Source organism: Mustela erminea, chromosome 8, assembly GCF_009829155.1.
Source record: "Mustela erminea isolate mMusErm1 chromosome 8, mMusErm1.Pri, whole genome shotgun sequence".
Taxonomy (NCBI): Eukaryota; Metazoa; Chordata; class Mammalia; order Carnivora; family Mustelidae; genus Mustela; species Mustela erminea.
Genome location: NC_045621.1, coordinates 63,265,893 through 63,284,197, shown reverse-complemented (window position 1 = coordinate 63,284,197; position 18,305 = coordinate 63,265,893). Strand labels below are relative to the sequence as shown.

Here is an 18,305-nt window from a genome sequence, read left to right as displayed (position 1 = left end):
TAAAGGCAGTAAATGACATATTCTATGTGCACTTATTATGTGCTTAGAGTGTGTTTAAGGTAAAGATAAGAGAAAAGGAAAGACATTATCCTCAACCAGTTAAATACCTTGAAGAACAGCATAATTCTGAGAGTCCTTCAAAGAAACCCAAAATTAATAATCATGTACACTAATTTGTATTGTATCTTAACTCTTGAAAAATCACTGGGTCTTTCACTACAATATCTTTTTCACTACTATACCAGGTAACTACACATTTGTTTTCCTTTCTTTTACGGCTGGTGATTCAGTGAAACATCTTTTCTATCAATTTAATATTGGTATGTTGTATGGTACCGCAACATTCCCAAGAGTGTTTGGATTGACTCCAACTGAGAACATTCTATAAAACTGAGAAGCCAAAAGGAGCATGGAGGCGAACATTACCCCTTAAATAGGAACCATCTCAAAGTGTGGGATCCAACACCGTCTCTGCAGGACTTCCACCCACTCTCAAAAGAGAAAAGAAAGCAGAAGCAACTGCCTTCCTCCTCTGGGGTTGGCATATGTTTTAAAATAGTGTTGATCATTTTCACAAGTCCTTTGACTCATGCCCTTTGTCATCAAGACACTTATTTCCGCCTGGGTCTGTCCCGTTTCCTCTTGGAAGAGGAAGGATCGTTTGAGCCAAAGGGGCCAAGTTTGTCAGGAGATAGGCTGTCCTCCAAAGCAGCAGCCCAAGGACTACAGGGACACTTTGGCCATGTGAGACTCTAGAATGTCAAGAGGCTTCCCAGCCACTTTCAACCTGAGTAAAGCATCTAGGTTCCCCAGTGTTCACCCTGGGCAGAAAAGCTATGGGGAAATAACAAATACACCCATCCTTCTGCTCTCTTTTGCCCACATTTTATTTTTCTCCTGAAAGTTTACTGACCGTTCAAGTCACAAACATTCGTAGCATTGGCAAGGAAGCCTATGTCTGAGTGTTATAAATCCCTAATAAAACGTCTAGGAAGGTGCACACAGAGGACACTTTTCACTGCAGTTATCTCTGGATATGTGAATGGGCTGGCGGGGCAATTAAAAGGAATTTTTACTATTTTCTCCATAAAAAAAAAAAAAATATTGGTCATCAATGCAAAGGTTTGACAAATACAAAAAATCAATGCCAGAAGTTTAAGAGGTCTCAAAATTGCAAAGAGGTTCTTACTAAAAAGGACCAAGGACTATTTGCTTTAAGTACGTGCTTATGTAGTTTCATTTTACATAAAAAAAACAACAATTATTTAAAAAATTGAGCTATTTAACTCCTACAGACTTATAAAAAAAATCAGGTGACATTTAAGGACATACTTTCTGATCTGTAATAGAAGTCCTCCCAAATAAGCTAATAAATACCGGTGCACTGTAAATGACAGAAAACCTACCCACCTGCTGGAGGCTCATAACTGAAGATCAGGTTTGTTTTTAAGGATGGATCAGAGCAGATGAGACTCAAACAGGTATTGATAAAAAGGAATGATAGGTCTTTACAACTTACTTCAAATATTCAGATAAATACTTGATCTCCTATCTCAAGAAGATAAGAAGAGAGATTATATTGAACGTGTCAAACACAGAGCCCATGATTATTAAATGATTTAAGTTGCATTTTGTGTGAAAAGATTTTCTCTGTCTCACCACTGTTTTTATAGGAAGAAATCAACATATTTACGTTTGGCTGGGGTAGTACACCTGTCAAATGGTAACATAGGTTTTCCTAAGGCGAGCTCAGGGAGGACAGAAACCTCCCGTGGAGCAGAAGGGTCAAAGCTCTATTGATTTTGATTTTCAGTACTAATACGAACCATGAAAGTGGCGCCTCGTGATCCTTCTTACTTTTTAGGTTTTAAGCAGGAGGTGTAGAGAAAAGTTACCACAGGGATAACTGCCTTGTGGCACAAAGTGTTCACAGCGACGTCGCATTTTGAAAAACAACAACAATACACACACACACACACAAACATATTTGCATTTGGTTCTGATATAGAAAACGTAGATCTGTATGTGTCTGTAATTCTCTCATGCATAGTTTTTTCACATTCCTTCTTCCCTGCAAATTATTGCTTCTTTTCTTTGTCTGTTTTCCATAACCAGACTTGATGGTACACTTTGTCATTATCATAACTCCTCCTGTAATGGAAAAGGTCTAGAAAAATAAGAGCATGAAGGAAAAGGAGTTGAGCAGAAAAAAAGGAATACTCCTTTTTTAATCCTCTAAAAGAAAAAAAATAAAACAATATAATTGGGAGGAGCTGTTGATATTTGTAGAATAATGGCACAAAATATTTATGATAAAAGGCTCACAAACTGAACCCCAACCGAAAGGGCTGACTTCATCAAAGTTCCCCCCGATCTCCCCAAAATGTGTCTGAATACCATGTGATATGAATTCTAGTATTAAATTTTTGTGATTTGTACTCTGAAGACAGAAATGGATTTCAAATGCAGGATGATGTCTTTAGCACTCTTGGTATTTCCCCCAGGGGGAAGGAAGATAGATTGAGCACTTGGCTCCCCCTGTTGGCATTGGTTTGGTGGCTGGTCTACAATGTGGTTTTGTCCTGATGGAGTAGGAAATGAAGTAGCCTCAGCTGGTTCCTACAGAGATAATAACTTGCTCCTTTCCATGGTAGATGACTCTGGACAGAGAGGGATAAAGAACAAGGCTGTTGGAAGAAGATGTGATCTTATTCCCTGTGCCGTGATCTTGAGATCTGCATAGAAACTGCAAAAAATAAATTTCCCAAGCAATATCCCAAACAGTTATCTCTGCAATAGAATGGTTCTGAAGACAGAATGCTTTAACATCGCTTCCTTTTCTCAGGCCTTGTTTTTTCCCAGGTTATTGGGGGTGGGGGTGGGGGTGGGGAGGGGAGTATGCTAATTTGTTTGTAATTATGCAAACTAATCAATGAACATGCAAAAGAATAGACAAACGTATCTCGATCTAATCATTTTCAAAGACCCATGAGGATGGGTTTATTTAGAGAAATACTAGATCCAGAAGAAGTAGAAAGAGCTAATATTCTTATGTCAAGTGCTTACAGAAAACACCCATTTTCATAAAACTAACTGTGGAAAAAATATTTTGCCCCTTCTACAAGTTTTATAAGCATAATGATTCTGTTACATTAAGGTTTCTTTTGCTATAATTTTCCTTGCTCCTCAAAAACTAGCAAAGTCTGTGAACTTAAAATCCCGTAGCTTGCCATTCTAACAATTCAAAAGTAAAGCACCTTTAATTAGTATAATGTATTGTTTCTATATTTGAGAATTCTATTAAGTATAATTATACAAAGAGCACATTTCCACTTTTAAACTAATATGAGACTTCAAACTGAAGGAGAGGCTGTATCAACACATTCCTTCCTAGAGCTTTCCCTCTGCGGCTCCCACCTCCTGTAAGTACAAGATGACATAAAATTCCATCATGTCCCAATGTCTGTCTTTTACCTCTTCATCAACATCAGATACTTTGGGGGATCCCTGGGAACAGGAAACTCTGGGCAGTGATTTTGTGTTTTGTGGGAAAGGGTTCCGGTGACCCTCTCTCAACATCCCTGGGCCCTGAGATAAGAACAAACAATACCACTCCTTTTCCCCTAAAGCAATCCCAATTCATTTTCCTTGAAAGGAGTGAAGGGTGTATCTGTAAGTGCACTTGTCTTCTGCAAATGAAATTGAAAATGGGTTCTATAAGAACAAATAGGTTTACAGAAACCCACAATACCATTAAGAAGAAACACTGTGGTAGTGGTACTCCAATAATTGGGGTAAACATTGCTCCTACAAATTCTATTTTGGAGCACAAGTAAGATGAATCTTAGAAAGAATAGCAACCAGTTCGGGATTTTTTGAAAGCACTTATGTCTGTGCTTGCAACTCAGTCTTACTTAGCAGGTTTTTGTACTAACCCCCAGGCTCTGACAGCCTGAGAAATAGTGCCAGGGCACCCTTTGTAGGATAATATTTCGCATCCCCTCCAAGTCACCAGGCAGATTAGCTCATTTAATTATTAATGGCATAGGAAAGGAGCCCAGGCTGATTGCACACACCATAAGGACTGCGTTATTTCATCAAGAGGACAGAGTTTCCACAAAGGACCAAGGCAAACATTTTGCCAGGGGTTAGAATGAGTTTCCCTTTTTAATGATGCACTGGATTGTCCTGTAGTACTGTCCAGGGGAGGTAGGAGTGAATCCCTCTCTGCAGTAGCAGGGAGAACTCACATACCAACCGATTCTGCAGAAAGTAGCTGAAATTGGAAGTTGCAAAGGGACCATGACGAAGGCAAGGCTTTATGGTCACACCTCAGCAGGCAGTTAGTAATTACCATCGACTTCATCTGGGGACAGCCGCCGTTGAGAGTTACAGTGTGTGGCTCCAAAGTAATGCTGTTGATGTCGGTAGATCACAGACATTAGTCTTAATTGTACTTTTTGGGCATACCTCGTGTCTTGGGGGAAGTGGACATAGTTATGTGAAGAGCCAAACGACTATGAGCCGGTTTACTATGTTATTTAATAAAGTTGATCACTTTGCAATTAAATCCCATGACTTTCAGAAAATAATAACTGTATAGAAATATCAAAGGTACAAACTCAAGAGACATTATGTGTACAGACTGTATAATCCTATAAAATTAAAGCTTTTTTGATAAAAGATTACAATAATAAGAAGTTAAGTATCAGTTTTAGTTAATTATTGGTACATTAGTGTGGCCTAAACTAATAAATTCATTCACTTTTTAGTTTATCTTTGTTCTAATTGGTTTTCCTTAAGAATTTGGATGTATCTTTCCTTAGTTCATTTATACCATTATCTAGTTTAATTTTAATATTGAAATATAACTGTATATATACAAATAACAGTATTTCAATAGTGTCTGAAATTAACAAAGGAGCTAACAGGGTTTGGGTACAGGTAAATTGGTTGTTTGGCTGACTGACATTTATTATATTCACCATGATTTCCTTATGCTTTTGTTTTCTCTATTCTCCACAGACCCGAAGAGCAATACCATTCCCCCATCCCTGACCGCAAGCCAGAACAACTTAATCAGAATGACCTGGGCTGCCTGGGGAGTTCCTTTATTAATTTACACTTAAGGGTCTAACCTTACTGAGGGCCTAAGTGACTCAGGGGACCAGAGCTCCCTCAGAGACTCCGTCCATGTCTCAGCCTCACAGGGAGAACGGTTTCATTCTACATCCTTATCTCGTCAGAGAAGAAAGAGGTGGGAGGGGACAAGTCAAAGGCTCTGAAAAGCCGTCCTGCTTCAGGTTGGGGGTGATGCAGAAACTGAGGGACAGAGGACTCACTGGAGACCCACCACCACTGCATTGCTGCACCCCCAAACAGGAAGCTTCGGGTAGAAGCATGGAATAGGGGCTTCATAAGGAGGGTGGGGCATACTTCTAGATGAACCAGGCTCATGCAGGCCATAATGAAATCAGGGTTCGGGGGGCCCATAGGAAAAGCCTTTCTTTCTTTCATCCTGAGAAATACAACCTCTTACAGAGTTTAGTTTGTGTTTTTGCCTTTGTCTTCATTGTAATTGGTGTGAGTGGTACTAACTGTGGTTAATTTACCTTGCAACTTGAGCAAGGAATTGTTTTACAGAATAGAATTCTTTTCGATTTGGTATCTCTAGAAAAAAGTATGGGCTTTTGTCAAGACCTACAGAACCAGAGGAAGATAGACATGGATAGGAAGAGAAGAGACAGGTGGAGATTGAGTTAAGGCAAGGTCACAGGTGGCAAGATGGCAAGGCAGCCGCGGCCAGGGCACAGGTGCGGAAAGCAATAATGAAATGTCCAATCATGAACGTAACACAGATAGTTTTGAATGTAAAAGTAGAGGTGAAAAATTCAGTTTATCAAGTATGCGTCTCCGAACCCACAACTGGATCAAAGTTTGCATTTCTACTTTTTGTTGAATTAAAAAGGAAACGGAGTTGTTAGTGTAGGGCAAAGCTGGTTTGCTGTATGGTAACAGAAACTGTGATGCACTGATTAATAAATAACTTGAGTGAACCAAATTCTGCATAAACCAGCTTGTACAGGCCTGATGGTTAGTGGGTTATAGACCTCAGTTGGTCGAGGCCATTGTTTTATTGCTTGCTTTATTTAGCAAACTCTTGGTCTTCAGATTCTAACTCAGCATTCAAAAATTAATCTTATTGTGTTCTTTTCAGTACCAAAGCTCACTCACAATAGGCACTGAGAAAGAGTTGTAGAAGATGGTTTAAATGGTTTGGCCAGTGGGAAATTTATGTGCATTCACTGGTCTATCTGGAGAAAGGTCAGGCTGACTGCCTGGCTGGTGTCAAGGAAAGAAATGGTTCTCTGGCAAATAGGGGCCCTTATTTCTTAGTATTTGTACATATTAGCATTGATGTTGAAAAAAGCACTTACTATATTTTATTCAGACAATTGGTGGAATGTATTTTACCTTCATTGTTTCGAAGCACAAACCAGAAAATGTCACAAGGTAGGTTCTACCCCTTACAAATGTTTTCCTCTCCCTTCCACATATCAACTAAAACGAGCTGAGAGGCTACAGCCCTTGCAGAGATGGAAAAAATCAACACTGCCTCAACTCTTTCTCTTTTCCTCATTTATTCAAGCAGGGTAGGCTTTTTTCTCTCTTGCCTGATTCAATTCATATATTAATTATATTTTCCTCTCAGTACATCATGTCACAATAAAGCAGTGAATAAAGCAGTCTTCAAAAGCAAATGCTATGTTATTCATTTGCTCCCACTTGAAAAAACATGCTTTTACTCATAACGGCATCCCGGGGCGGCAGTGAACCTGTGTAAAGTATGTCCTATGCATATTCCCTTCTTTGGCTTTCCCAGAGATCGCCCTCATCTTGTCATTACCTAGAGTGGGGGATAATCACTTTTTCCTCAGAAGGAGACCTGTTATTATAATTTTTAAAATATGCACTAAAGTTACTGACTACTTCAGAACAACAGATGCCCAAAGCATTCAGAGAGATGTTAATTTTAAACTAATCTTTAATTACTTAATGAGCTCCTAGGAAATGATTCTGTCTCCAAGGGCCAAAGAACTAGGAAAAAAAAAATTTGAAGTGTGTGAGTTGTGAGGCATAGAGCAATGTTATCCTTCTTTGTCTTTTTACATATACATAAAATGTTTATGAATCATATTTTCCTTTGAGAATAATTAGCACCTGATTATGCTCTCTTAGCTTTAGTGGATATATTGCTGATGATAATAGCTGGTGTTTATTGAACAATTCATATATGACAGATATTTTACTAACAACTTTACATGGAGCACCTTATTCTATTCTTAAAACACACCCGCTACTTCATCCTCATTTTACAGAGATCAGGAGGCTAACACAGAGGATTCTAACCTGGGCTGTCTGGCTTTGGAGCCAGCAGGCCTGCCCATCACTCTGGATTCCTGTTTGCATGATGCTACTTTAAGTTGTAAGAGTCATTAAAAAATACTATTAAAAAATAGCATACACAATTAAAATACAATATGAGACTCACTTTTGATCATAAACTTATCTGTTGATAGAGATTTAGGTTAGATTGGGGCTGTCAATAGAAATCTACGACTTTGAAGAATTACGTACACGGCAGAAAGCTAAAGGTAGGTTTAAAGCATTTATATGAGAAATGCTTTGCAATGTGGACATTTCCCTGATGAAAAATGTTTAGTCTGCTAGAAAATAATGATGGGTCACCTTTAAAGAGTCTAAAACACACAGATGTCAGATTATATCTGTCACAAGCTGTCAAAAATGTTTTCTATCAACCTAAAATTGTCTAGGGATTGTTTCAAATCCACGTAACTTTACAGAGTGCTAATGTTTGCATTTGGGTTTTTGAGACAGCAGATAGATACAGAAAGATGTGTACTGGCTCGCAGCTTCCTCATGGCCCACGTGAAGGGCGGCCGCAGGAGCGGTCAGGAAGACCTCACATTCTTGACATGGATTTGGTGTAGCCATTTTCACATAAAAGCAGTCGCCTAAGTGCTGTGTTGCACTGATTACTTCCAAAATTTGGGGGGCTCCATCTGCTCCTTCCCACTTAAGCCACTTAGAAAAGAAAACACCAAACCAAACCAAGCAACCTCAGAAGAGTACAGGCTTCCAGGACTCCAAAATTAATAAGCAAAGAGCTACTCAGGACGGTGTAATTATGGAGGAAAGAAAACAAAGACATTCCTGTGAGAAGATGAAGGTCAAATCCTGAGTATGAAAATATGCCACAAAAAGGAATGTTGGAGACTGCTAATGAGTCCAAGGTTTATCTTGGGGGTGACAGGGAATGTCGTAAAATTGGATAGCAGTGACACTGTATGACTTTGTAAAGATACTACACAGCCACCGAATTGTACGCTTAAGATGGGTGGCTTTTACCGTACGTCACTTCTATCTTAATAAGGCTGTTAAAAAAGAAAAAAAGAAGGAAAGGAAAGTCTTGAAAACACGGAAACCATAGTATAGGCAAACACGGAAACTATACTACGAGAAACTATGGTTTTCTCTCAGAAAAGAGATGACGGTCATTTCACATCAATAACACACGCATTCTAATACTTTCTGCAGCGTATTTCAAGGCACCCTTTTAAGAATTCGGAAAAAGGGGACACCTGGGTAGCTCAGTTGGTTAAGCAGCTGCCTTCAGCTCGGGTCATGATCCCAGCATCCTGGGATCGAGTCCCACATCGGGTTCCTTGCTAGCTGGGGAGCCTGCTTCTGTCTCTGCCTGCCACTTGGTCTGCCTGTGCTCAATCTCTCTCTCTCTCTCTCTGACGAATAAATAAAATCTAAAAAAAAAAAAAAAAGAATTCGGGTAAAGATTAAATAACATTTCCTCAACACATTCTTTTAAGAAGCTGAACCCTCGCCGCACGCCTCCCTCACCCAGTGGCTCTGATGGTCCAGAGTGGCCGCTTTTTCTAATTTACATAAGGATTCTCCACAGGCTAGCAGTGGTGATGCTGCTTACTGAAACAGGCAGAACCATGAAGCATGACAAGTCTAGAATATATAAATAGGACATTATCCCAGACGGCATAAATAAAGTTCCTATATTTTATACCTCCCCCCCTCTTTTTTTCTATTTCAGAATCCCTTTTTGAATAAAAGCAGTCTGGTAAAATAGTCTGATCAATCAGCAGACAGAGGGATCTTTAACCTGAGAGATAGCTTAATTCCAAAACTTGTCTAGCCCTGTTGTTCATCTCCCAAACGACTACCAAATAGCTAATTACCCTGAAACATCTGACTTTAGTATATTAGAAAGGAGAGAGGAAGATTGAACTTATTACACCTTGTAAGATTATTAGTAATTGTGACATCAAATATTGTCAGAAATTCAAAACAAATGCTCTTTCTTAAGTCTAATTAAATTTGATATTCAAATTAGTATTAGTTTTTATATGTTAACAATTTTTTTTTTTTTTTTTTTTGCCAGGGCAGACTTAGTGGAGAGGTAAATCTCAAGTACTTTCAACAAGCAGACTGAAAATACCATCTGGGTGGACAACATCTTTGGGAAGACAGAATTAACTATCTGCCTTTACCTGTAAAGATCCTCAATCCCCGCTGATAAGAGAAGCAATTTTTAGAATACATTAGATAGCTGTAAAAGTTTAAGTGAATAGCTAAGACATGATTTTCTACGTTTTCCCCTCTATAATCAAATTTGATGTGTGTCTCAAATTTGTAATAAGGATTATAAATTAGTCATTTTATTTTTTAAGTACAGATGACTTTTTTTCTTTCATCTTCCCACAGAGTTCAGCATACAGTTCAATAAAAGATATTTACTAGTTTATTCTAACATGTTTCCTTTATATATTATTTGTATTACATGGCATCATGACCAAGGCTTAGTCGTTCCCCATGGAATTTTTGCGTGTTATTAGTATGTCTACAAGTAGATAATGAAACTGAAGTTCAGAGAGATCACTATTTGCCCAGGGTCCTGCAGATATTCAGACTTCTAGTGCATGGTTTTATTTATTACACTTATAGGCATTAATATTTCATGTTCCAGAGGAGGGACTACCGCATATGATAATAGATTCCATTCTCAAGGAGCTTATAGTGTGTGTGTGTGTGTGTGTGTGTGTGTGTGTGTGTGTGTAACATTTATATGTTGCTGCTGTGGGTTGTGCTTTTACCCAGCATCCATTTATTTTCCCTTGATAACTGAATGCCGAGAACTTCCACTTAGGTCAACAGGTACAGGGGCTTCAGCCAATCAGTGTCCCCCAGCTGTAGCAATTAGTTCTAGGAAGAACGTGAGTGTTCCATTTAGAGTCAATTAGATGCAGTAAGGCTTGGTCCCAAAACTTCTGGGAAAAAGATCTCACTTTTTCTCTGCATCTTTTTTACTACTATCTGGGGGAAACCTGGGTGAGAATGGAACCAGCCCAGAAGAAGTGAGGTTAAGAAAAAAAAAAAAAATAGAAAGAAAGAAAAGAAAAGAAGTATGTTGAAGGTGATACTTATTATTTTTTAATACACACTGTGTTATGCTTACAATGGGCCAGGCATAGCCTTAAACACTTTACAAATATAATCCACTTAACAAACTTATGAGGTAGGAACTATTACAATCTTGACTTTATAATTGAGGAAACTGAGGCACAGATAAGCTAAGGAACTTGCCTAATGTCTCACAACTAATAGATGAAGGAGTATGGATTTGGACGCAAGTAATCTGGCTCCGGTTTCTATGCTCTTAACTACTATGCTAGGGACATTGTTGAGACCATACATTAATAGTAAGGAAATACATATTTAACAATGGGTTCTCAAGGAAAAAAAGAGATAAAAAGGAGAGAAGGAAAGGAAGAAAGAAAGAGAGAAAGAAAGAATATTCCTGATTTGTTGTATTTGCCAATTTCTCTATTTCAAATACTCTGGCTGTGGCGGATTTCAAGCTATTAACATGACATTATCTGGTTTGCAACATTCCTAAACACTTAATAACCACAGGCTTGGTACAAGCCAGCTGCTCCAATATATCACTGGAGTGGATACCAGATCTCCCTTCCACAAGACTACATGTTTGTGAATCTATGATGTTCCACTTGGCTTAAGCCAATGTTGGTTGGGCTTTCTCTCTCTTGCAATATTAAGGAGTCCTAACTGACTTCAGGTTTCATGGATAATGAAATACTTTATGGAAACTGCTCTTTGTCATATGAGACCTCCACATGACATGGACAAATCCTTCATCAGATACCCCCGTCTTAATCAGAAACAGAGAGTTGAGAGGGGATGAATTTGGTCTATGTGGCACTGACTACATAATTTTCCAGACCTGGAGCAAAATGAGAATGCCAGGCCCAGATCCCTTTTTCTAAAAGTATGAAGAATTTCAAGATGATGATAGCAAAGCATTAAGCTAAGTGCTGCTCGCCTCTGAGAATGCTGCCCTGAGGGACTCCCCAGCGCCATGACGGTGAAGGTGTCCTTGTGTTAGTGTCACTCAACTGGTAGGTGGTGGGGTGGGGGGGTGCGGCGGGTGGGGGGGGGGGCTCTAAAGTCAGATCTACAAATCCCATAGCCCTTACACTCTTTCACAATGTTTCCTCACAAAACAAAGGATCTGTCCATACACAGATTTCCATCTGGAATTTGTTACTTAAGTTATTAATGATAACTAACAACATTTTGTATTGTTGACCCGTTTTAAGCAAACACACAACTGACTCACTTATAGACTCCCGTGTTGCTGCAACAGCTATATATTAGACCACAAATATATCTAGTCTTAATTTCTTATTTACATTTTGTTTCCTTTAGGCAAAGTTAATTCTTCCCCTAAATTCATTGAGCTATTTATACTGTGCAATTTTTACTTCTCAGACAAAGCCAGAAAAAGAAAACAAATACTATTTCACATATCAGATTTTTAATCGTTCTGCTTGATATATTCTTCCCCTCCCTCCCCCACCCACACTACACGATACAATTGCCTTAATTTTAAAAACATAGGTAACTCCAAATATCCTAGAGATTTGTCTTAAAACAAAAACCAAATGAACAAAAACCCACCTTTTATCTTCCACTACAAAATTTTAGAAGTATCCCAGTTACTCTCTTCCTCATGGAAAACATGGACCTACATACAGCTGTTTACAGGGCAATTACTATTTTTCAAAGTGCCGAGCTCAGTCTAATGGGTTTTATTACTGAGATTCTCACATTCAAAAATCATTATAACCCATGACAATATTTGGTGATCTATGATAATGGAGGAATGAAATGGGGGAAAATCTTTTATGTAAGATAAAATATAGTAGTTGCATTATGCAGTTTTATGTAACATCTGGGTTCTACTACTCAATTTTTGATGATTTTAAAGAAAACAGAAAACTAACCACAACGATCAGCTAAATAATGCTTCACATTTAATCTATAAAAACAACCAGTGGATAGTTTATCATGAATTATAACCTAGAAGCAGAGGCTCAATATAAACGTGGCCTTCAACATTTCTATTTACCTGTTGACTAACCCAGGCTATTTAATTTTCATTTATGTTTGAGACATGAGAAGTGGAGAAGAAAAATATTCCAGCATGGTTTCCTAGAAATATGAAAAAATGCTCCAAGAAAGCAAATCAATACATTGATATGCTTTAAAGATGATTTTCTAAAGCATCTTAAAATTACAATATTTGTTAATGAGTAATGAAAATAAATGTACCAGCAAACAGGAGTCTTTCTGCTTTGGCACAGAAATGAGAACACTTAGACCGTAAGTGTTCTATCCATTTACCTGCAGTCACATTACCTGCTCAGATCTGTTGTGGTGCTGGTATTGGTACTGAGACAAGGTATTACAAGAAGAAGCAAATTTGTCCTTCTCAAATTGTTTCTTCACTCTGGCCAAACCACCAGGCACTGTGCACATTCCAGATTCTTCCATCATCTAAGACAATTTAAGAAAAAAGGAAAATTCAGCTTTGTATTTGCTCAAGATGGGACTTGTAAGTTATTACTTTTTATAGTTGACAATTATTAATGGGTGGTATATTAAAAAACGTGAACACGCACAATTATTTCAGTAGGACCTTACAGAAACCTTAATAAAAAATAATCTCTCCATGTTGTTTTCTCATTTATCAGTGTTTGATGTAAAGTCAGAAGGAACTTCAAAATATTGAGTTAATTCTCCTTATCTCAGATAGATTTTGATATCTGGAGATGAGACCTGTAGGATTGTAGGATGTATTTCTCTAATAATACACAGACTAGAAGAAATTAGAATAATGGATTCAATTTTAACTCACAGTAAGGTTGTCATTAAAATCCCAAACATCTACATAAACAACGCATTATTAAGAATATTAAAAAATTTGACTCATTCCAAAATGTATTCAAACCACTAAAGATGAATAAAATAAGCCTCTTTTATGCAAAAATGTCAATATCAGTCATAGTAACAGCTACTTAATACTAGTGCTGAGTGGTTTGTATGTGTTTACATATATCTTGCCATTTGATGTTTCTCCATATTCTGTGAGACATGGGCATTTATTCTCATTTTAAAATGAGGAAATTGAGGTTTGAGCTCGTAAGGCAGCTTGTTAAGTTCTCATTGCTGGGGTGTGAGTAGAAGGTAGAATTTGAAACCATATCTGTCTTAATGACTGCTGTCTGTCTTAATCCCGAGTACGAAAGGACAGGCAGAAAAACTACTCTGGGAGTGGCATACCGCAGGACTTAGCTTGGAAGGTCTAAGCTTAGAAAGATTCTAGGCTACTACTGGCATTTTGCAGAACAGAAAGCCTTATTCAACAGACATCATTTGGAGCAACTTGAAAAACACTGAGGAGCCTTGTCAGATCTTATGCCCCTGTGGGAAGTGTGGTAACTTGAGGGCTTTGGTTCTGATGATTCAACACAGTCCCCAGCCCAGCAGGCACTCAAGCCCAGATGGAATGACAACTCTCAAGCAAACAGGCCCCATGCCAACCAGCCCTCCTCCAAGAAGCTTCCAGGACCGCTTCAAACTGGGAAGGGATTCAGCAACCCTTCAAATCCCAGGAGGTTTCCTGAGGTCTGGCCCAGTCCTGACATAACCCTGAAGCCTTGAGACCTGGAAGTAACTTGATGTCCGTGAGCTGAAGTTCCCCTACCATGGACTGTGGACTGCTGGGATCCGGAAATCATGACCCCATATGCAGTTTCTCAAACAGATACTAAAAACACAACTGTAATCTTGGGCTTTCCCATATTCCAAAATATCAGAGAATGAATTAATAATAGGCATTATGGGAATTACTAGCAAATCCAAATGGATGCTTTAACAAATTTATAAGCTTTCTAAGAATATGTATATTTGCTGCATGGGAAGAAGGGATAAAAGAATGCATCCTTCTGTGTTTTAGATACATATTCTAACAAATTCTGCAACGAACTTCAAATAGAAATCCTGGTCAGTTACTGCCATTTGATACATGTTAAGGTCATGAGAAAGTGTGTCATCTATTTTGAAATTTAAGATAAAGAAGGGAAAGGGTGAATTAAGGTCATAATATTTCTTATACCCTTCCCTGACATTTAATGTACATAAGTGGCCTTCCGTGATTGATCAAACATAGATAATATATGAGAATTAAATTATGAAAATTAAGGCAATTATTGTTAAGAAAAAAACCTACTCTTTCCAACAACTATAAACAAGGTCCAAATCATGTGCAAATTAATCTACTAAGCCTCAGTAATCATGCTAATGACTGAATACTTTCCTAATAAGCGCATTTTCACAAAAATATCAGTTCCTATACTGAACATGTTGCCTCTCATCTACCAAATGGATTAAAAATCCAATATATCCATTCTTTTCTTTAACATTGTGCTTTGGATTCAGACCATATTACATGTGCAAAAATTCATATAGTTAATGAATTTTATCAGTAGTCCTTCTATTACACTGTTACTGCTGCTCACCCACCTAAGTGAGAAAGTCTTTTGAATTATAATTGAGCAGTGGTGATGTGGTTTCTTTTTTTAGCTCAGCTTGTAAGTGAACATTTATATATGTGATCTGGCTGGACTTGCTCAAGGAGCCGTCTGTGGGCACGAGCTGCAGTGATGCTTTCTTGCTCAGAAGAACATGCCTGTGACTTTGCCTTGTTTAGCCCCACATGCTACACAGTTCAACTAATCCACGTTATTCTAAGCGACTACCTAACAGGTTTTTTTTTTTTTTTTAAAGATTTTATTTATTTATTTGACAGAGAGAAATCACAAGTAGTCAGAGAGGCAGGCAGAGAGAGAGAGAGGGAAGCAGGCTCCCCGCCAAGCAGAGAGCCCGATGCGGGACTCGATCCCAGGACCCTGAGATCATGACCTGAGCCGAAGGCAGCGGCTTAACCCACTGAGCCACCCAGGCGCCCCCTAACAGGTTGTTTTGTGTTAAACATTTTTATGCTTATCCTTATGGAATGTTTCTTATTCTTGTACTCGGAAATAAGATTCGGAATCTAATGGGTATGCCCATAATAATTAAGTCATTTTATTAACAAGTTAATTTAAATACCTACTTCACATTAACTCCTTTCAATAATAGGGTACTTTGGGCGCCTGGGTGGCTCAGCTGGTTAAGCGACTGCCTTCAGCTCAGGTCATGATCCCGGCCTCCTGGGATCGAGTCTCACATTGGGCTCCCAGCTCCACAGGGAGTCTGCTTCTCCCTCTGACCTTCTACCCTCTCATGCTCTCTCTCAAATAAATAAATAAAATCTTAAAAAAAAGAATGATACTTTAACTACCTGGCACTTATTTGGGTTAATATATTACACAATTATCTATTGTCTTTACAAAGAACTATTGTTGGGTCCTTGGGCATAGTAGAAATAACATAATTTGGGGGTTGGATAAATCCCAGTTCTGACACTTATGATCTCAGACTAGAATTCAATTTTTATTTCTTATAAACTGAATAACAATATATTTTCCACATATTTCTTGCATTAAAAAAGATAACAGAAATAAAATCTCACAGCACAGAATCTGACATTTTAATTCATCGTTTAACAAATGTCACCTCCCCTTTCTCTTCTGGGACTCTTCCGCAGACCACTGCCTTTTCACAGGCATGACTTTTACTTAGGTTCCACCAAAAGCCATCTGGCTAAGGCTAGGACCAGGAGAAACTGATCTCAGTGTGACTAAAACATAATGGATTCAGTTTGGGGCCAAATCAGAGACCTCCAGATTTTACACATAAAACACTTCAGTTATGTGTATAGACAGAAATGTTGTTAAAGGCAGTTTCCCTGATTTTGTAATTGAACAGACATTTGATATGTCTGACCAGATAAGGCAGTAAGGCAGTTCCTTTGTTTTCTTTAGATATTTACCAGGATTTCTCTGAGATAATATATGGGCTCTTCCTCCCCAACATCTGCATAATATTAACTTAGGACCGAACCAAATAACGGCATTTGTTGGGCCACAGGTGCTTTCTTGTGTGAGAGGAGGCAGTTGAATTCAGTTAAAAGAGCACGGGAGTCCACACACCAGGGATTTAGTCTGGCTTTGTCTCTAATGCGTGATCTCCCATAAATCACTTCCCCTCAGTTTGTTTTGCTTATAAATGGGCAGAGAAGAAAGGATTATTAAATTCTTTACATGTAGGCTACCTTTATGATATAATTAACGTTTCATTTTTGCATTAAATAGTGGGATAATCAAGTTTTCTTAGTGCCCGATTTAAATATTCTCTTTTGTATAAAAACAAATTTGTCTTACGGTGTATTTTCCTAGCACCTGTAAAGATAAAAGTCTTCCTAAATATATATACATAAAATGTTTACTGAATAACCCTTTTCTCACTGGGTACTTTCAAAATCTGTTTGTTTCCCCAAAAGTCTTTTCTCCAATTTCAAACACTAATTTGTAGTAAAGTTTCTTGACGATCCAGCAGGGGGCGCTATCTAAGAAGACTGGCAGGAGGCACTGGTGTGATTCTGTTTATTTTGGAAGAGCTCAAGCTACTTCTGTGATTTCTGTACATTCATCAAAATCCATGCTGCATCTGAAATGGATTTTAATGACTATGTAGAAACTTAAATGTCATTTGGAATTACAATATTGTTAATGAGTTTGGCACAGTTAGACTTGTCTCTAAATAATTTGTAAAGAAGAATGTTAAGAGTGGCTATTTTAGAACACCACTCTTCTTGGCTATTCTTTCTCTTTCTCTTTTGGTTAAATGAACAACTTTGCTAATTTGGAGATTATAATTATAAAAGAGTATCCTTACATTCCATTAAGCTATAAAGCTGCTACTAATAAAATGACTCATCAAACCCTGTGGATTGAAGGCCACAGATGATGGAACCCAACAAATTCTTTTGAATATGACTTTATTATGCTTTGGCTCTAAAAATTGGTGGTCCTACTGAATCCTGCTGTTTCCTATAATCATAATTGGTTTAGCAGAGTGCCTACATTGCTAATCTCCCTCATTTCTATGTTGATTAAGCTACTCCTAATGGATTTAGTGCGTACAGAGAAATGAGAAAAGCAAAAAAAAAAAAAAAAAAAAAAAAAAAAGATACTGCCAGTGAATTTAAATGAACTATCCATGAGACCGAGGAGGGCAGCATGCAGACCCACATTATTAAAATCTGAAATTAATTCCCAACCTTCCTGAGGAGAATAGCTATAGGTTAAATGATAATGATGGCAATAATAACACATTTCTACCCTGCCTTATGGCTTACACGTAAATTATCTCTTTGACTTCTCTCTAAGACCCTCTGTGCTGGATGGCTAGTCCCATTTTGCAGTTAAAGAAACTGAAGCTCAGAGAGGGGTTAGGATAGTAGCCCAAATTCACAGTGAGGAAGTAGCAGCTCTGAAGCTTAAACTCATTATCTTCTGACTTTGATTCAAACTAGGTCTGCTTTTTCTACTATATCCCACTGCCCTGCCCTATCCTGTACTGCGAAGGAAGGAGGGTGTGTGAAGTGCAGACCTCAGTGAGCCCATTGCCTCGTGCAGAACCACGGGGAGCAGCTTACATTGGCAGAGAAGCTGCGGTAGTCACCCCTGGAAACAGCTGCCTGGTACCTCTCCATCCGCTCCTTCAAGGTTACCACTTCCTGGAGGTCTGACGTGCCCTCGCTCTGTGCACCACCGTCTTCCGCAAATCCACTCGCAGGTTTGTTAGGGCCAACAGTCACTGAAAGCAAATGTAGCGCACTCAGATATGTGTTTCGGGCTTTGAAAAGAAAATAGCAGCACCTTATGAAC

At 38.4% G+C, this 18,305-nt stretch overlaps 1 protein-coding gene across 3 annotated transcripts in view; it reads right to left on the bottom strand.

Annotated features, from left to right (window-relative positions):
* LOC116597723 (xin actin-binding repeat-containing protein 2-like) overlaps positions 1 to 18,305 on the bottom strand; it is a 74,397-nt gene that overhangs the window by 31,677 nt on the left and 24,415 nt on the right. For all 3 annotated transcript variants that reach the window (XR_004288757.1, XM_032355844.1, XM_032355845.1), the window contains 2 exons: positions 18,074 to 18,234; positions 12,829 to 12,966 (listed from right to left, as the gene is read on the bottom strand). Coding sequence is in view for 2 of the 3 variants with exons in the window: in XM_032355844.1 (XP_032211735.1) it covers positions 12,829 to 12,966; positions 18,074 to 18,130 (195 nt within the window). In the remaining variant the exon portion in view is untranslated. Of the gene's footprint in view, positions 1 to 12,828; positions 12,967 to 18,073; positions 18,235 to 18,305 lie in introns of those variants that run through there.